The 20,526-nt window shown below is 40.0% G+C and overlaps 1 protein-coding gene across 4 annotated transcripts in view; it reads right to left on the bottom strand.

Annotated features, from left to right (window-relative positions):
* COL24A1 (collagen type XXIV alpha 1 chain) overlaps positions 1 to 20,428 on the bottom strand; it is a 125,733-nt gene extending 105,305 nt beyond the window's left edge. For all 4 annotated transcript variants that reach the window (XM_027651799.1, XM_027651800.1, XM_027651801.1 and 1 more), the window contains exons 1-4: positions 20,300 to 20,428; positions 14,472 to 14,533; positions 7,460 to 8,754; positions 15 to 68 (exon numbers count right to left, since the gene is read on the bottom strand). In XM_027651799.1, coding sequence (XP_027507600.1) covers positions 15 to 68; positions 7,460 to 8,754; positions 14,472 to 14,533; positions 20,300 to 20,355 — 1,467 coding nt within the window. In that variant the 5' untranslated portion in view covers positions 20,356 to 20,428. The remainder of the gene's footprint in view (positions 1 to 14; positions 69 to 7,459; positions 8,755 to 14,471; positions 14,534 to 20,299) is intronic.
* Between the last annotated feature and the right edge of the window lie 98 nt (positions 20,429 to 20,526).

Here is a 20,526-nt window from a genome sequence, read left to right as displayed (position 1 = left end):
GTTGTTTTACTCACCCGAGGACCTCTCTTTCCTGAAGGACCAGGTAAACCTGGAGGACCTGGAGGACCCTGGTGATAGAAAATCAAAGCAGTTGAGCCTAAAACGTGACACAAGGACAGTATCACAAGTCTGAATGAGACCAGTTCTAACTGACAACCTTCTGCTTGTGCAGACCTTCTCAACTTGGAAACAAATTCCCAGACTACAGGCAAGCGTGTTTTTAATCTGACTCCAAGTCAGATTTCTGTTTAGAAAGTATCTTACACCATAGAAATTAGAGCTAGAAATCTGGATAATAACTTTTACTTAAGTGTATTGGTACTAAGGGAAGAAAAGATCAAGTGAAGCAAGTAAGTGCAGTGTATTTCTAAATAAAGAATAGAGAATAATTAAGCCTTTTTAATAAGCATGCTGGCATGCCAAACACTTCAGAAAAGTTGGAGTAATTGTGAAAAAATAAGATAACGTCTCAGAGAAAAGACAGACATGAAATAGAAGAAAATAAACGTGGATAAATGACTGTTCAGTTTCCTGTTAAAAGTTTCTAATAAGAATAACTTATAGTACATTTGCCCTCGTATATAATGAATATCATTCTCTCCAAGGATAACGCAGATTTTTTTTAAATGCTAGTATGTAATCACACGTATCTTTCGCAAATGAATTAGATTATTAGTCAGCATATTGGACAGTGTACCACCCCCTGCATATCTAGGTGTTTTGACCATAGAAACCTTTCCTTTTCTGTATGTGACTACTATTTAGATTCAAACCCCCAGGATCTACTTCATTGTACTCAAATACAAATGAGAGCTCTAGACTAAAATCTGCACTACTTTATATTTCATCTATCAAATTAGAGTTCTACAGATAGATAAGCTACTCCTAAGGGTGAATTCAGCTCCCACCCAATGCCTGCACAGCAAGCCCCAGCTTTAACAGATACCATGTACTTTCTGCAAGGGAAGGTGGGCATCAAGCAAGTCCAACCTCATGAAGGAGGTCAGTCGGGATAGGAGGAAGGGATTCAAGTTGCTCTTCCACACAGACTTCCTCGTGCTCCTGTGTTCTATATGTACAACAGCCTCTCAGCTGAGACACTGGGCAAACCACTGTCACGCTGCCCATACCGAACAACAATGCTGAAAGCTGGTAAGGATACCAGGAAAATCAGAAAGGCAATTATGGTTGCTGAAATGGCCAGCTCAAAGGTTTTGCAAAAATGGAAAAAGAGAAAAAAAAAAAAAGAGAAGGGAAAAAGACAAACACCTTTTGCGGTTTTATAAGCAATGAGCAAATCATTTCATTAAGACAAAAACTGCATTTTTAAAATACCTCAGTTTTGTGTAAGTGATACTTCATTTTTCTTGGAAAGGTAATGTCACTGGCAGAGAAGACAGCGCTGATTGCGGACTTAAAGCATTGTCAACCTAATTACATTCATTTGTCCAAAATACAGACCACTTGTGGACAATTCTGAGAAAAATACTGCTGTTTTGGGAAATTTAAAAAAAAATTTCTCTTCAATTAATCATAATTATCTCAGGAGTCTAATCGTAGTTGGGAATATTTGTATGTCCGTACGCACTACATTAAGTCAGGCTGAAATCCATACCTGCATTTCCCTCTGTGTGCAGTTTAGAAGACACAAATCTGTGTAACCACCCTGGTCTTTAGATCAAACCATAACATGTCATACTTTTAGCACAGGAGGTTCACTATTCACCATGGTTGCATAAATGCTCACTAGCATCCTCGTATCTTTCTGAAGTAAAAAGACCCCATGTTTAACAGCACAAGAAATGTAGCAGACAGACACGTGGAAAACTCTTGACCTGGCATTCTTCAAAAACGCACTCAGAAGGGCACAGAGAGCTCCCACCCTGCACTGCTGAAGCAGTATGTTTTTAATATCTCCTCTCAAATTGTAGCTTAAAAGATGCACTTTGATTAGAATATCAACCTGGGACTAGAAAAGAAAAAATATTTTTATTAAGTAGAATAGTTGCAACTATTTTGTAGTTTGCAGTGAAAAGGTCTTCTATATCCCTGTTTCAAATGCTTTCTACATTTCCTTAAAATCCATTAATAGCCAACCCCCCCACTTTCCTAAGAGGAATCTTATTAGATCCCTGATCTTTGCAGATGATTTATTGAACGAGGGCAGTGAGAACATTTTTCCCTATGGGGCACCTAGTTTTTTTTTAAATAGCCCCTGCCCCCTTTGCAAAAGAAAACAAACAAGCAAACAAAACCCAAATCCAACCCAACTTCACTTAGATTACACTAAATCATAAGTAATTATCCCTTTTCAGACAAAAAGAAAACCACAAAAAGAAGAAAATCTAATCACAACCATGCTCTGAATTATATTTTGAACTATTCAGACAGAGATTAATAGTACTTTCTCAAGGCATTCTAAAACCAAGTCAACAATTGTAGATGAAGTCTCTGGTTAATAATAATAAGCAACCAGCCCCAGCAATCCAGGTGTTTGACTGAAGTATTAACAAGGACTTTCCTGCACCAGAGTATATTACTCTTTAGCCTCCAGAACAGACTCCTCCCTGCAACTCAAGCAACATGTCTGCTGACAGTAGACTTTAGTAGAGCACACGTAAGTCTTCCTGGAAATGCTTTTCCAACAAGCTGTAAGAAGTTATTCCATTCTATGTATTTCTACAATCTGTAAAAGCAACCACAACTTTGAATCGGCATGACTCTTTTCATACTGGCTAGGAAGCTACTTAAGCCTCTTAGGCATCCATGTAAGCCACAGAAGTCAACATCTGAGAGTGAGCCAATCTCTCTTAAACCAAGGAATAAGTTATTTGTTTGAATAGCTTTTCCTCCAACCACTGGAAACAATAATTAAACAAACTTGAAGCAATTAGAAATGTTAATGTGAGTTTTAGTTTTTGACATCTTAACCACCACCAAAAAAAAAAATTAACTTTATATAAATAATACAGATGTAAATTTAAAATTAATTTATTCAATAAGATCAGTTTGCTCAAAACAGATTATGTGTACCTTAAGAACAGTACTACAACATTGTCTTCAGGAATTGCAAAACTGTCATTTAGTTGTTGAGCAGAGGAACTCAAGTCCAAATAATCATTGCTTAATGATGAAATAATAAAAGTAGATGCTACTCTTCCAGAAATATTCACTACCTTTCCAATGGTCACTGTAATGAATGTCATGGTGAACTTCATAGACATTTTCTAGGATACTGAAGCCCTTCTATGGATGCCTCTATTTTAAACTTGCCCTATTACCCAGAGGTAATAGGAAACATTTAACTTACATATAGCAAGGCCCTAAGATTTCAGATACATAGCAACAAATTCTACATTAAGTAGTTAAAACTTCTGCACAGATATATGTTGATCCCATAGCCATTTAATATCTAAATGTTGTTCATTGAAGTTTCTCTTTAAAAGGCACTTGACTACATCCCAACCATTCAAATTCACCTCATCCCAAACACTTCTTTTTTAAAAGACTAAATTAAAGAAAGTTTATGCTTGAATCATCAAATATCTAAGGCAGGCAAAGCAAAAAGCCCATGAACCTTTCTGCACATCACCAAAATACCTGCAGTACAGCAGGGAAGTAAAAAGATGCATCAGGCTTCAAACCTATTCCAAAATCTACATCTTTTTTAAAGCTCCTCATCCAAAACTGAGAACACATCTCCAAACTGCAATGTCATTATTCCCAAACCAGTAGAAAAAGCCTGTCTGATACTCACCACGTCTAATAACGAATCAAGCATCAAAGCAGTACGATGCATTTATTTTCTACTGCAGTGTGATACCAATCTATGATCCTCATGTGCCTGTCAAACCAATCACTCCCCCACCCTCTATTTATACTTTTAATTTCTGTACTACTGCACTAAGTTTTATCCCATCGGTTTTGGGCCACCTGGAATTCTGATCCCATCACTCAGAATTCCTTGTGCTTCTATCCTGCTCTGTTTACCTTCTTTAAGAACTTCATCCTGATATTAATTTAATTATTGAGCAACAAGGACTCTACCAAACTTGAATGTCCACCTATTATTTTTTCTTCTTGTTTCATTTGCATTTCACTGGAAATGATAAAACCCGCACACTTCTCTTTCCAAATCCCTAGAGCAGGCAGTCACTTCTGTATGATTAACCTCCTTTCTTAACAGTTGTGGAAGTCTTTCCATTTCTCTCTCAAGAATTCCTGCAACAGTCAAAGCAATGTCATCAACATCAGAAGAACATATATATGTATATATATATATATGGTTTTGGATTATGGGTTAAAGTTTTTCAATATGGTTGTGCAGAAGATAGGGAAACTGCATCAGTTTTAAATAATCTGTGGTCAGGGAGAGCCTTGGTAAGCAATTTTGTTCACCTGGGAAATAAGCTAGGAGTGAAAGGGCAGCTGATGCTACCCTTACTGCTGTTCATTTAGGATCTCTGAACTGCCCTCTGAGTGTTCTCACTCTCACACCTCTTGGTTGCAAAAAGAGCATCTCATTCAGGACTCAACTCTGCTTAATGCAGGGCTTGCCATCTCCCATTGCCCATTCCTCTAGACAGTGTCTCCAGACTGCTTCTCCTGACCAACTAGAGGGAATACCACCATTTAGTCTTCTACCATTCCTCCTCCTAGCTGAGTATCTTCAAAATCCACAAAGCTTTTCCAATAGAGGAAACAAATTCCCAGCTCATTTCTCTTGGAAGGCCACATCCTGTGCAGGTAGACCTGAAGATGCAATTATCTACCAGCAAGTAACCTAAATCAGCTCTTCAGCTCACATTAACCCCTCCATTTACCAGTGTGGGACTATGCATCATGTTACTGCAAACTGCTTTAGGATTGTGCAATGAAAAATATCAACTTGAAAGTTAAACAATTAAACACACACCACATTTATTTTTGTAATCTTTACAGAGTGCAAACACCCTCTGCAACACAGTGGTTCTTCCAACGAACAGAGCAGTTATTTTCTTGAAAGTAGTGTTTCAGGACATCACACTGTTCCACTTTACACTCACTATATTTTTTCTAGGGAAATTGCAACAGCTAGAATTTTAATCAGGGTCTTAATAGTTTTGTAGAAATAGGTGCCCCTTTTTCTACACTATCCATAAATGAAAGCCTGAATTCTGGAATTCTGCTTCGCCATGGTGGGTGAATTCCACAGCTGTGGGATCATGGAATACAAGGGGCCTAATTACAGAAGGCAAGAATCAGTTCTGGTAGATGATTAAAAGCTAAAACGAAGCTAAGCAGTTGAAGAACCACAAAAGCTAGTTCTTGCCTGTCAATTCCAATAGAACGAACATTACTTCTGTGTTCAAATCTTGAAAGAAGATCCAAATTAACCACAACATAGTGAAAGAAGTAAAAAGAGGGGGGTTTCATGCCTCATCAAGATTTTTTGCTGCAAGGGAAGTTTTCAAGTTCCTCAATGTTGCTTTTTTAGGCTTCTCGTAAAGATTCTGTAAGTACTTACTTAGTGTTACAGCCACACATATAAAAGCTGTGTTATCTCTGGTCTTCTCTACAGGGGAGTACTAGATTGAGAAAGCAAACCAAGACCATCTCTTGATGGTCTGAGGCTAACAACAGTGTCAGGCACTGCACCACAGAATCTGCACAGAGCACAACTCTCCATTTCGTGCAGAGACCTCTTCTCCCTTTGGTGTCAGCTGCTCTGGCAGTGCAGTTTTAAGTTTGCCTCTGGTACAGTGGGTGATGCAGGCCCCTTCAGCTAACCTAGTGCCCACAGAAGTCTATATTACCTTCCCAGATCTGACCTTTAAGACCTTGAGCATGTTATTTAAATCCTGATCCAGCAAAACAGGGTAAATGCACCACATTCACTGCTACAGACCACAGTCTGCGTTCCTAGGTGAGACAAACTTCTGCAACCCCACTCTGTAAGACAGGTATAGAAGATCTTTGAACCCTCCAAATAATCAGTTGCCATCTTTGCCACTGTGTATAGTGCCTGTATGTAAGAAAAAAACCCAAACAAAGCATTTGGTTGGAGTTTCTTCGTAACTCAAACAACCAATATCATTGTCAGCAGCCATTTCTGCACCACGTAAAAAAGAACAGATTTAACTTTCTTGGTCATGACTGACTGAAACCAAAACTAACAAGTTATGTGCTAAAATTAAAAGCTTCCATTAGTGGTTACCAAACATCTTAAGCTGCAAAAATGGAAATTAACCTCATGTTGATGGCAGCTACATACTTAGTGATATGTCGCCATAAATACTATTGTAAGGGTAAAAAGAATAGAAAATATTGACTTCACATTAAAAAAAAGATTAAAGCAAGAGCACCTCTAAACTAGTGCGAATTAACACATTTTTCAATTGTGCAACAATTCCTTTGTGCCTGGATCCTGTTTAGAGTAAAAACTGAACTTCCGAATAGGTTCTTGATTGTTGACTAATTTAAGAAAAAATATTTCAGTCCTGAAAGAATAAACAATAAATTTATGGGCTTATTCAAATATATATTAGAAACTGCTTATCACATATTAAATTGCTTTCCAGTAATAACCACACAGATGAACACTTTCACAAATCAAAAAAAAAGCAAAAAAAAAAAAAAGGCAAGTGAAATTATTTACTCCATGTTATGGTTTAAAAAATTTAAGCAAAAGCTCACACAAGCATGAAGCACAATCTGTCATACTCCCCAGGCTACGCAGAACTGATGTTCTTTCTGGTCTGCAGCTTCATATATACTGCCCACATTTTTATCTACTAAAAAGTTTATGAGCCTTGTACACACAATAAGGAAAGGATAAACTGGTTTCTATTAGAAACACTACTGTGCATTTGCAATTGTATCAGGAATCACTTACCCTATTAACTGAAAAAATGCTGCAAAATCTCAAAAGACTGTTCTAAAAACCATTTTGCATCCCAATAACCTTGGGTTATGAAGGGTTTTACCAGACTAGGTTCTGCAACTGCTCACTTTCTAGTACTATAAATTTTGATAGCATTGCTCACCTAAGAAAACTGAGTCAGTCTTCCAAGCAGACTGGTTGTTCTTTTCATGGATCAGCATCTGTATTTGTGAACTGTATGAATTTAGCCTGTAATTTTATTAAGTGAGTGGTCTCTGTAATTAGCAGTTAAAAAACTAGCTGCTGTTAAAACATCTAGCTGCATTCAAAATTTTAAAGAAGCCTGGGTTGCCTACCACTTCACCAGAATGTGAATGTCTTGAATGTCTTTATATTCTTCCAGTAAGTATAAATATACAACACTTACACCAAAATTACATGCAAGAAAGGGACATATTTAAGGCAGACAAGCATTTGTACAGTACAGCCGGGAGAAGTTGCAGTCACAGCTTTGGCATGCTTTGAGAGGTTTCTTTCAAAGCCTCTGTTAAATGTATATTGCTGCATTATAGTAAGAAGAGTAAAAAGATAACTTACAGGAGGTCCGGTTTCCCCCTTTGGACCTCTGACACTTCCCATTTCAAATATTTTGCCAAGATCTTCATAGTCATAAGCATAATTATTAATACCAATTTCATAACTGTTTTCTGTATAAGTCTCATCAGCATCAAGTGCACCTTCCTGCCCTGCACTGAGTTGATTATCCAGAGGGAGCTCAGCAGGCAAACTGTACAGGGTTGTGTTGAAGATTTGCTGCTTTTTGCTTAGTGCATCTAAATGCTGTTTTGCTTTTTCTGTTCCCTTGCTTTTAGTTTTACTCTGTTTTACAGGAGAGATCAGAGAAGGCTCACTTTGTCTGCCTGCTTCTTCTGTGGTATTAGCTGAACTATCTGGATTTGGTCCTGCAGGAGTTTTAGTGATGTTTCTTTTTTCGCTCATCTGCTGCTGAAGAGGCAGATCGACATTCTCCTGGAGTTCTGTTTCAGGCCAAGCTTCCAGCAATGGAGGTTTGGTCTCTGCAAACTCCAACGCAGAGGCATTTCTTGCCTCAAAGTGGTCTGGTAGAAAGTGAATCTGAGCAACATTGGTAACAGGCATGTTTGATGCTTTCTTCCATCTATAAGCTGATATATCTTCCTGGTGTTCCTCATCAATGATCATCTTTGAAAAAATATTCAGCCCATCTGACACAAGTGGAGCTCCTGGCTGAGATCGATACGTTTCAGCCTGGCGACACTGCTGTTTCACATATTTACAATAATTTGCAGAGGCTTCTGCAGAGGGAATAATATCTAGCTGACATATAACTCCTTCAAAGCTGACAGACTGAGAGTTCATCCTTCCCAGGGTAAATACACCATCCAAATCAAATGTCTCCACTTCAGAAAGTACTTCACTGCTATAGTACTTCTTTCCACATTGAGCATATATTGAGACAGTCTTGTCTCCAATGCTGATGGCAAATGAATGCCACTGTTCATTATGAACGCTATAACTGAAGTATACAGACTGCTTCCCTCCAGTGTACACTGCTACCTTTCTCGGTAGCAGCTGGACACCAAACTGCAGTCTACTTTTGTTCCTAATACTGAAGAGGAAAGCATTATTGACTCTGTAAGAGTACAACCCAACCAATATGGTGAACTGATGCCCTAGGTTTGATGGTATGACCTGAACGATGGGGGACTCAATATGCGCATCACTAGTTAGTACAACTCCCGATGCAGTCAGACAAACACCCTGAGGTAACAGAGATGATGCAGAAGGCTCTGTTGTCTCTGAGGGCTCTTGAACATCTTTCACAAGGCCCAGCTGATGAAGAACATCTATTGCTGTAAAGAGAAATAAAGGGATACTGTTGATTTCATTTACAAGCTCATAAATTCAGATCTATATAAACAAAGGTACACACAACATCTTAACAAATCTGTACCTCCCAAGCATATATTCTGCACACAGCAAGGCCAACAAATCCCTAAGGCAAGGTACACCGATTTTTCACATGAATCAAACAAATAATTAAAGCAAGACAAAAATTTCCATCTTAAAAAAAAAAACCAAGTAAACAAAACAAATACACAGAAAGGTCCATACAATGCACTGAATTAAGAGTGCACTCCACAGCAGGAAACATTAAGGAGACAGAGAAGCCAACTACTCTACTGATTTATCTTATGGATTTGGCTTCGGTAGAATTGGCAGTGGTGTTTTCATTGCTGGATTCTCTACTGTCTCATACAGTGTGAGTTTTGTCCTTTAACGTTTTCCTTAGCCTGGACCTTACAGTGCCTCCATCTTTTGCCTGGCTAAATATCTTCATCTACTGGACAGAAACACAGTTATTTAGCCTTCTGATAAACTGAAGTCATATCTGTCTTGGGGTAAGAAATCAAAGACACTTTAGGTAAATCAACAGTCCAAGGTGACCCAATTCATTTGGTATTGCCTATATCAGATTTAAGCATGTTGGAGTTGGTGGGCATAGACACCTTCTTCCTTCAGGATGAACAACATAAAGACACTGATAGGTGCCTTATAATGCAGCTGAAACACTATAAAGGCTTGGATAGGTGCTAAACAAGTGCCCAGCAGCCTTTCTGTAGGGTCACAAAGTAAGACAGCATTTAGGGTATCAATTGATTAGTAAAACTGTTTGTCTGAGTTCTTGTGAAAGATATTACTGAAATATTTCAGAAATTGAGTCAAAACGCAATCATGGAAATAAGGAACAAGAATTTTGGGAGCTAAAATATGGGAAAACGCTGAAGGAACTACATTTGCTCGGCCTTGAGGTGGGAAGGTTTGGGGGAACCTAATTAAAACCATCCATTATCTGAATTGAGGCCATAGGGAAAACAGAAAAGCTGAGGACTAACAAGTAAAAGCTGCCACACAAGAAATTCCAGTTCCATACAAAGAAAAAGCCTTCTCTCCGCAAAAGTATTTAAGTGCTGCACCAGGGCGGCAGAGATATTGTGTAATCTCCATTCTTGGAGATTTTCAAAGCCCAACTGGATGGGACCCAACAACCTGAACTAACTTCAACATTGACCATGATCTCAGCAGGAGTTAGGAACAGATAAGTTCAAGAGCCCTCTAACCTAAATTTTCTGGTTTTTTGCACAAAGGTAAACCAAACACTAGTTTTCACAGCATTGCACAGTAGTGCACAGTATCATCTTTTTCCACCCCTAACTGGAACAATTTCAGTGAAGCATTTATACCAAAAATTACTTGTAGTATCTAATAGTTCCACTGAGCAAATAAGCCTGACAGGCAGACACTGTCACTTTCTATAGCATTTAGCTGAGGGTATTTTTACTATGGATATTGTGCCTATATAAAGTAAACAAAGCTATTAAATGGCACAACAAAAGTTTGGAGTAAATAAGAAAAGTTAAGGATTCTCTACCATATTAAGAGAAGAGAGCAACTGAAACAAATGGATGTTTACTCCTTCAGTGGAAAAAAGATCTCCTTTCCCAGTTTCCCTTTCTCTGTTTAGTGAATGTATTCATAGCAAATTTTAAGAATAGACAGATGTTGGCTTAGTTTCAGTGATAAATTACGAAAAGCGCCTGAGATTTCCTTGAGAGTAGTTTATAAATTGGAAACAAAAGTATCAACCTGAATGCACTGTACATCTTGAAAATTAATTACACACCTTGTAGTGTTTCTAGTCATGTTTGAGATTCACAGATGGGCCAAGATTATCCTGGAGAGTAGCCAGTGCAGACAGAGGTATGGAGAAAGCACATCTTTGCAGAAAGTCATGTGTGTGCCAATTTCTCAAGATGTTTTGCCTCAGAGCAATTAATTTACTATGGCTGCATTTTTATCTGTCAGACTGATACTAGAGGTCAGGTTACAGTAGAACTTTGAAGCACAATGCATCTGCTAGTGAACCACCACACTTTCCCAGGACCTCGGCCCTGCCTGGTCTGCCTGTAGCTCCAGAGGAGAAAGCTGTCCTTGCATTGCTCTTGTAAAGGGAAGTTAGGAAGAAACACAGGTCCTGTGCTCTGGGCAATGCAGTCTCACACATGCAAATAATCCCCAAGTCTGAACACGCTGCTCCAGGACTTCTGTGCACTGACTGGGCCAGCTGACTGCAGAGAGGAGAACAGCCAATAAACTAACTTAAGGTTGTGCCTAAATATCACATCCTAACCTGAAATATTTGGCAAGTACTTGTATTTTTAAAAATTGTTAATGATATATTATTTAAAAATAACAATGCATGTGATATGTCCAAAATATTATAAATTGATGTATAAAATAAAAACCTTAAACTGTATTAAAATAGTCAGTTTAAAATGACATTCAAGCGTATCACTACTAATCTCAAACTGCAAGCAAAATTGTCAAATTTTTGGCACTTCTGATTTGAAAACAGCACATAGTTTACAAGTTATCCAACAAAGGAAAATCATCAGAGAGCATAATGAGGAATAAGACATTCTCCATGTCCTGCAAATAGATTTCTGTGAACAATGACAGGTCCTGAGAGAGTTAAACAGAAATAAATGTTATGTGAAAAATGACATTAAAGAAGTAAGTATAAACTAATTATTCCTTGCTGACTGTTAACCCACTGTCAAGCCAAAAGGCTGTTCCAAACTTTTTTGGCCAGTCATTTAATTTCTGATCCAACGTGTATTTTTATTTTATTTTAAGGTTTTCAGAAGCTCTTGGCAGCATACAGGATTTTGGGAGCAGGCAATCTTCATTTTTCCTCCCAGCATGACAACTACTATTTTCTTTACCTATCAGTTGTCAGTTTTCTTTGTTTACCCATGCCTGCAAAACATCTGTCTTCACTTACTGTTTACTCAACCCATTAGTCCCCCAAATCGTAACAGCTCAGATTCTTGAAGGGAAAGTTGGTTTAGGTTTTTGGTATCCAGTGCTTTCCCTTTCCACTTCCTACAAGGACTTTAGAAATTCACAGCCTTACTGCATCATGAGGGGAAAGAAAATCAAACATGAGCTTTGACAAAAAACCTTCTGACCCTCTTGTGGCACAAAGAAAGTCCCACAAAAGAACTGGGGAGGAACGAGGGGATTTGCTATTTGATTGTTTCGCACCCATATTTCATTCAGTCCCTTTTGTTAATTTCCCACACTCCTCCATACTCATGACTACTCTGAAGGCAGGAACTCTGAGATGTAACCCTAATATACACATTACTCCCTTCCCCTTTACCAGTAGGGGTAAGGAAAAGACAAGGGCCATTCATCAGTCGGCTCCATTAGAACTGAGAGTACTCATCAGGTTGCCTACTAAGTGATGATGCATTTGCAGTTGGGTAAATTAAGATACTTGGCTGCAAGCAGTGCTCTCCTGGACACTAGGTCGAGTGGCTGTCACAGGAAAGCTAACGACATACATGGATTCCACATGTCCTTGAGCCACACTCAAAGTACGATTCCTAAAGACTGAGACTGTATCTTTACATATATTTCACTGAGTGCAATTAATAGCAGCCTACCAAACTGAACAAGGCATAATTTCTCATGTAAAGCATCAGGTTGTCTCTTCAGCTCAGGAGAGGAGCATTCATTAGCTAGCATCTTGGTATTTGGCAGAACACTCTTTTTTTCTAAATACAACTGCCAAGAAAGTTTAAGAAACAAAGCGTTAACGTGTTCCTAATGGGCAGACAATCCTGATCCTGGACAAACACTAAGCACTGCAAGTGCAATAGTGCTAGCTCTGCAGCTTATAAATGGAGACTGAAGGATATACTTGAGCTGCTCTTTTTTCTTTTTTTTTTGGGGGGGGGGGGGAGGTTTCCTCAGTCTGCTGTTCTCTGAGTTGCTTTTTGCAAATCATGCAAATATAGTGCAAGAGGGGCCAAATTTACCCATGGGCAGCAAGTTGCATCAAGGTTCAATGCATCATTTTTATCCCAAGCAAGGACTCAAAGAAAATGAAGTCATATATGGCATGTGGCACTTGTGTACTGGAGTTTCCATTCAGTAAAGGCTTCTCCTGTGGCTATCTAGAAATGCTACTGAATAACAATAACAACAACAACAAAATAACAAAAAAATAAGGTTCCTTTCTCTGATGGTGACAACATAAAATATAATTCAATATAATCATGTTGAGACTGGAAGTTTTACCCCATTTCTGCAAAGCTCTGTGCATGGAGGTATTCTGAGCCAAGAGGCAAGTAAGCCTTGGACTGCACCTACTTGCTTGTGTTGCTGTGCCCCCAGTCCTGCAGCCTTCACAGTTCTTGCCTGAAGTTTTGATAGAAAAACTATTCTCAGGCTGAGGCACATGAGAAGTGAGAGAAACAGTTTATTTCTTTGCAGAGGAGGAGGGTGGGCTGGAAGCATGAAGACACTCAAACCATCCCTGCACTCCTGGCTCTGGCATCCCTCACCTGCTCCCACTGCACCGGGAAACTGCAAACTGCCTTCCTAAAACAGCCTCTTCCCTTTCCATCCCTGCAAGCCTGGAGCAGGTCAGGCCACACACATTTAATGGCACTGCCCCTCCTCTGATGAGAACTTGGCTCAGCTATTAGAAAAATCTGGGAAAATCCCATCATCACAAAAGCGTATGGCCTCCATTTAGCCGCATGTGAAAAATCAACAACCAATATTACCAGGCAAGCAACAGGCAACTAATGGAAGGCATAACTACAAAGACAACTGGGGGAAAAAGCAAAACAAAAAACCACAACTGAAAGGAAACACAAGCTTTGCCAATATCTGGGAATGAGGAGCTGGAAAAAGGAATAATGGTGGGAGGCTGTTGAGATATCCCAAAGGGCTCTAACAAAACATTGTCAGGAATGAGTCTTGTCTTAACCACACAACCCAGCTGTTTGTATTCAGATGAGTATTTGTAGTTAACACATCAGCCAAGGATGACCTGTTTCTTGCTTCACCTGTACAGTGAAGGAACATGGTAGAGAACTGATTCTGCCACTCTCATGGCAAATAAGACATGACTACATGGCATGTTAGCCTCTACCACTTCAACATGCTATTATTCCCAGAGCAAGCTGCACATCTGGTGCTGTTATAACAGCTGGCAGATTAAAAAAGAAACTAAAAACAAGGCAACCTTTTTTCCTCACTAACATCTGCATCTGAACGCAAAGCCAAATGAATACCAAATTTCACATTTTTTTAGTGATGCCAGCCTAGACCAAGCCTTTATTATATGCAGTACTTTGCCTGCAGTCTTAAGTGCAAAGGTAACTCAGTCGTAGCTTGCCACCCCCAAGGACACCCACTTGCAGTGAAGACACAATCAAAGCCTTTTCACTGTACAAGGCTTCTTTTTTATGAAGAGTTTGCTTAAATATGTAAGCAATTTCATAGACAGAAAATCTGAGTAATTTTCAAAAGGTCATCTTTTCCAACTGGTTACTTTAAACTTTTGCTCTCATTATGCTGTAGCTGGTATTTTCTTTAAGTCATATGAATTAAGGAACTGAACCTAAGGTCACTGGTGACAACAGTCATTTACTCTTTTCATCTAGTAACATATTATACAAATGTCCTGTTATAAACAAAGCATTCTCACCTTGTTTGGGTACTTGTCCAATACCCACAGCTATACATATTGCAATAAAAAGGAGAGCTTTCCTAAAAGGGAAAGAAGGAAAGAAAAAAAAACAACATGTGAGAAAACATCTACAGTTTCAGAAATCCAAGGAATTAGAAGCTTGATTCAACATTCAAAGTCCATGACAGGATATCACTGACTTCAGCAAGTCCTGAATCAAAGCCATCACATTGTACAACTTATATAGTACATATATTTTTATATTGGCTTTTATTAATAAAGTGACTGCATCTGCTTTATATTTTCTTGCAGTAGCTTTCAAATATGAATACTGCTTTGTAGTAAATTTCTTCCTGGAAAGAAGATGTTAATGTAAAGAAACCATAAAATAAATGACAAGTTAATGCCTATAGAGATCATTAAATACTTTTGACTTGCTATCAATCTTTTCACTATATCACATCATATTCCCATAAATGAAAATATTATGTCATGCTTTTTTCTTATATTATAAAATTTTATCATGCTCTAAGAAAGACATGCTCTTGACAGAGTAAAAAAAAAATCCCATCACATGTCAACTTAAAACTCCATGCTCAGATATGAAAATACAGAACTGATAGGTAGCATAGGCTCACTGTCCTGGTTTAGGCTGGGATAGAGTTAATTTTCTCCTTAGTAACTGGTAGAGTGCTGTGGTTTGGATTTCGTATGAGAATAATGTTGATAGCACACTGATGTTTCGGTTGTTCCAACAAGTATGTATAAGGTTGATATAGATTATGTGCTCAAAATTTGCTTTAAAATTGTTGAATGTTGTACAAAGAGCATATTTTTTTCCATGATTAAAAACAGACTGTCTGCTGTTTCTTATCCATTATCATATTAGCCAGATTAACATCCAATCACACTCTTATCAGTGACTGAATCTTTTAATAAATGAGAAATATATTTTCTGTTAATGTTGCATATCCAGGTACAGATGTATGTAAGAATTATAGGAGTCTATATCTACTTCTGAGGAGAAATATTTCAAAAAAATCAGAAATATAGTTCTGACACTAACAACTCATGCTCAAGCCATAGCTCAATCCTCTTCCTTACTAAGGTATGTAACATCACTGATTTTTCATAACATTAAGTGTTAGAGTGACTAAAAGTGTTTGGTGGACCAAATCAGAGAACATTTGAGTATCTGGAATGAAGAGATTTTGAAAGTAACATAGTTGCAACTGAATACCTGTAATTTCATGTGATGTAACTTCGGCAGGGTAGGAAGAAAACCTTATCACTTCATACAGGACTGTATGGCTCAAAGAGGGAGACAAGGTCCTTCATGAATATACATGTACACTTGCATATATATAGAAGTATTTAGTGAAATATCTTACTATTCCTTTCATGGGTTTGCAATTCAAACGTTCCAGAAACATCCAAGTGCATGAAAACCACAGAGCAAAAACCTGGTTTTACCAAGTGGATTTGCATATTGTGAGAGTTTTGGCCATCAGAATGAATAATTTAAGGAACATTAAGACACAATAGTCATCACTGCCCCTGGAAAACTGCAGATACATCATGTCTTTTAGAAGAAAATGCACAGAACGTATAGGATACTCAAAAATATGCATCAGTGCTTCAGTTCTTATTATGGAAGTGGAGAAGGGTGGAAACTACACCTTACAAATTCCAACATGCCTGTAAAGGCATGTTTTTTAATTAACCACCACTGCAGACCCTAGCTATTCCTCCCTTCAAGCTTTCTCCTGCTACAGCCATGAAATGTCTACTGGGGCAGTTCTGCCACTCCTAAAAAAGACCTAACATTGACTTGTCCAAATAGCACATCAGCTACAGGACACTCACTTCAGTTTTTTCCACTTCTAAAGACCAGAATTCAAATTCATAGTTTCTGCATCACACGATGCATCATCTTTTGATCTAATGAGAAGCTCAGTGACAGGAGACAGTTGTGTCAGAAAGAAAGTCCATGCATTGCACTGTATCAGCTAAAACTTAGGACAACTCTCTATTTGACTTTTAAAGGTGCAAAATGAATTTACAATTAAAAATCTCATAAGACATTTTAGCTACCTCCAAAATAAGAATGCTCAAAGAACTCCAGAGCCCAGAATTCAAAGATGACTCCTCTTAACATTACAATAGCCTATTCCACAACACAAACCAGGTACAAAGCTGTGTGTGTCAGGTATCTGCCTCTCTCATGTCCCAGTAAACACCGTAGGAAAGCAAGAAATTCCAAAATGCTCCCAGGGCTGCAAATTAAACAGATGTAATTGGATATACAGGAACATTTAGTGAGAGGTAAAGACACACGTCTGCCTCTCCAGTGTTCTCCAGCTAATGTCAAGAACAAACGAGTGAACAACTAAGAGAAAAAACAGGGACCAGAGACAACCACAGGGCTGAAGGTCCTCTAATATGTGGGAAAAGACAGTCTTCCTTCTATCTTTTTTCACAAGTAAAACTTTTTGTAAATGAAACCATGCACAACCTAAAGCAAAGTTGTACAAGTGAACCCTCCAGGGTTGAAAATGAAACAATGAAATTCTGTCTTTTTGAGAGAAACCGTTCGTGCAACCCTCTCTTCTTGATCAAGACCACTACTCTTTACATTAGCAGATTTTAAGCTGCAGAGTAGTCAGTTCTCAGCCTCCACTCTCACACCAGCATAGCCACTAAGACCGCAGGCTCCCTGCTGCTAACATGAATGTGGCTTGATCCATCATCTGCCACAGCTCCAAGGAACTTAGCCCTTGTGTTGGTTGAGTCCACAGATCTTGGGGAGACCTGCCCTGTTGGGACACAACAACAGAAAAACACAAAAGCATGTGGCAAGGAAGACTCAAGCTGACTCAAATGCTGGCTGTTTTTCCCCCACCTAAACATCACACATGAAGCTGTTCCAAAACACCTTGGCTATGTCCTGTCCTAAAGCCCGGCTATCTCTTGAGCTTCCTCCCCTTCACCTATTTTTTAATCCTCTTTATTTTACATGCAAGCACAGGTATGTAAAATAAAGGGCTACTATAAACCTTTTGCAGGAAGGCACTATCGAATGTGGCTGATCTATTCTATCACTTAAAACTGAGTTTATCTTTCTGATGATATTTGACATCTTGTGGCTGTTTGCCTCTTCCTACAGAGTGGACAGCAACTATCCATGGTGGTTTTTTGCATTAGGGGTGACAGATGGATGAGGAAACTGATAAGCTTCAAAGCAAGTTTGGCAAACAATGATGCAAAATTCCACCCTCTGAAGACTATTCAGTAGCATACAGAGCTCAGGTTTGGTCAGTGCACAGCATTACCCTCTTTGTTCCAGCCTAATTTCCTAAATATCCAGTTTAAAGGAAGAAATACTGCTGCTAGAGAAGACAGGAAAACCTGTTCCCAATGTAACTGCCACAGATGCGTTCAACCCTGTGCTCATCAGTGATGATGGTTTAAATATCAGCACTTGCCCCATCTGCATTGTTTCACCGGGTGTCCTCTGGGGACTGCTGAGGAGAATGGCCCAGTTTGGGTTCATCCAACCAGAGAAGAGCTTTGGGAAAGGTCATAGCACCTTCTAGACAGAGACGACCTGGGCTTCTCAAAGACCTCAAGCTGTTATAAATCTTATCTTTCAAGATGTGAAAAGAAAGATAACTTTCTTTGCTACTATAATGAGATTAGGCACTGGGTCCAGTGCTCCTTCTCACATTTTAGAAGACCCACTATCAACATGGCTTGAGGGGACCCAACAGCCTCTCCAGGGTGACAGTCACATGCCCTCTGGGTACAGATGGCACCACGCAACTAGCCAGTAAAGGGGAAAGCTCCTGAACCCTTAGCCAAAGGTCACCATTTGAATAAATGGAAAATGGTAAAAATACAAGATAAGGCAAGAGGTAGAGGAGCAGCGACCTAAGAAGAGTTGCACAACAGGGTTGTACAGGTTCAGAGAAAGGAAACTCCCTGACTGGTGGCCCAGACATTCTCCTGACAGCATCTGGCTTAAAATGAGAAACTACCACATCTAAAAGAACAGTCAACTCTGTTAGTATTTTTAAAAGGAAAAAAATAATGAAAATGACATAATTTAAAACCATTTTATGAGTAAATCTGTGATTTCTTACACTAGATTTCTTCTGTAGATAGTGTACACCATTTTCATCTGTATTAATGCAAAAGCATGCAACTCAAATTCCCACTCGTGAAACACTCTTCTTTCACAGGGTTTGTCTCTGTATATTTTGTAGATCATTCCTCAAATGTTCTACAGCTCAATGCTTGCAAGAAACAAGGGTGACAAGGCTGTTCATGTTTTAAAATTAAATATTCTGTCAATAAACTTGGTGAGAGATTTAGAAGTTATGCAGCTGTTTTATTTTTTTAACCTGCAGAGAAACCCCTATACAGGCCTGACCTAATGGCATTTCAACCAAAAGGTGGTCAGGGTTGCAAGGGATTTACTGGTTTGACATATACTAAGGAAACCTGATCTTTTGCAAGGAATTCTGGCTTCTTAATACAGGCAATCAACCAGATTGCTTTCTCTCTATACCAGTAAATTAGGCAAACATCATGGCTGGGCTTCGCGAACGAGCCCACGTTTGTTACAAGCGCTTGGTGGCTGAAAAGGCCAATACGAGATAGGCATGTCCAGTTGCAAAATTAGGTAAACAATATAAAAGTATATAGATATATATTCTTATCTCAGATTTTTAACCTGAGTAAACTGCATCTCTGCTACTGTCTGTCTTTCCTGTAATGCAATTTATGTTTCTCCATCAGTAACACCCATTTACAGTTATCAAATAAAACCGTTTTTTAAATTGCATTCAGTCAATTCCTGAATAAGTCCTCCAAACACATCCATTAAACACACAGTTCTCCTGGGAAGGCCACCTTCAGGCAGCCACGTAACTGCTCACAAGCATTCTAATGCACCGAGTTACACACCAGGCACATTTTGGCAGCATAATCCTCCCTATAACACAAAACAAATCCTTCTGTCCTGCTTGGAGAACTCAGTAAACTTAGTTTAAGACACAGCCAGAAAAAAATTAGTGCCTTACGAAGACAGACACACAATGGTAACCTCTCTAATATTACAACTACCATAAATTCACAGTCATCTTGCCTAGGCTGCTTTTAGGCAAACTGTAGAGAGAGGAGCTCTACTTCGCACCACAGATGAGGATGCATTAGAATTACTTCAGCCTGTTGTAGAAGCGCATAAATACAAAGCACCTCATCTAGCTATCTCTGTTATTAAGAGAGTAACCTCAGCTCTTCAACGTAAATTCTGCATGTTTTGGTTGTTTGCTGTGTTTTAAGAGCTAGGTACCAAAAGGGCGCAGGAGCTTCCCGGTTCCTTGTGGGCACTGCGGCCACCGGGATCCTCGTTCCCCCTCGGGGACCAGGGCTGCGCTGGCTCGCAGGTCGGGCTGTCTCCACTCCCCGGGGACCCCAAAGCCAGGTTGCCTGGTGTGGGCTCGGGCGGGGGAAGGATGACACCAGGATGGGTGGACAGGATGGGGAACATCCAGGACGTCATGGGAGAGTGCGGAGGGGAGAGACGCACAGCCAGCGGCACAGACGGTGTCCGTGCGAGGAGTCAGCACCCCGCCGGTCCGCCGGGGGGACTGGGGACCCCGCGGGGTTACGGCTGGCGTTCGGAAGGTAGGGCTGAGGATACAGCCCGCCGGGGTCACCGTCCGCTGCCCCCGAAGGGGAGCTGAGCAGCAGCCCCCATGCCCTGCCCGCCCCACGGCAGGGTGGCGATGCGGTGCGATGCGCCCCGTCGCCGCCGTCACGCCTCCCCGGCTCCCGCTTACGTTTGTGCCGCGGGAGAGATGCGTCCTCGCCTTGTCCTCTCGGCTCCCAAATGCATTTGTATGCATTTGCCCGGGCAGCGGAGATCCGAGGGAAAGCCGAGCGCCGCGCCGCCGCAGGGTCAGCTCCTGCCCATGAAACCCCGGTGGCCCCGAGGTCTCCGCCGAGCTCCGCGCAAGCCCGGGGGCGGCCCGGCCCGCGTAGGGCCCGCGGGGGCGGGCGCGGCGGT

Source organism: Corapipo altera, unplaced genomic scaffold (genome assembly GCF_003945725.1).
Source record: "Corapipo altera isolate COAL_440 unplaced genomic scaffold, ASM394572v1 57, whole genome shotgun sequence".
Classification (NCBI taxonomy): Eukaryota; Metazoa; Chordata; class Aves; order Passeriformes; family Pipridae; genus Corapipo; species Corapipo altera.
This window is presented reverse-complemented; position numbering and strand designations above follow the sequence as displayed.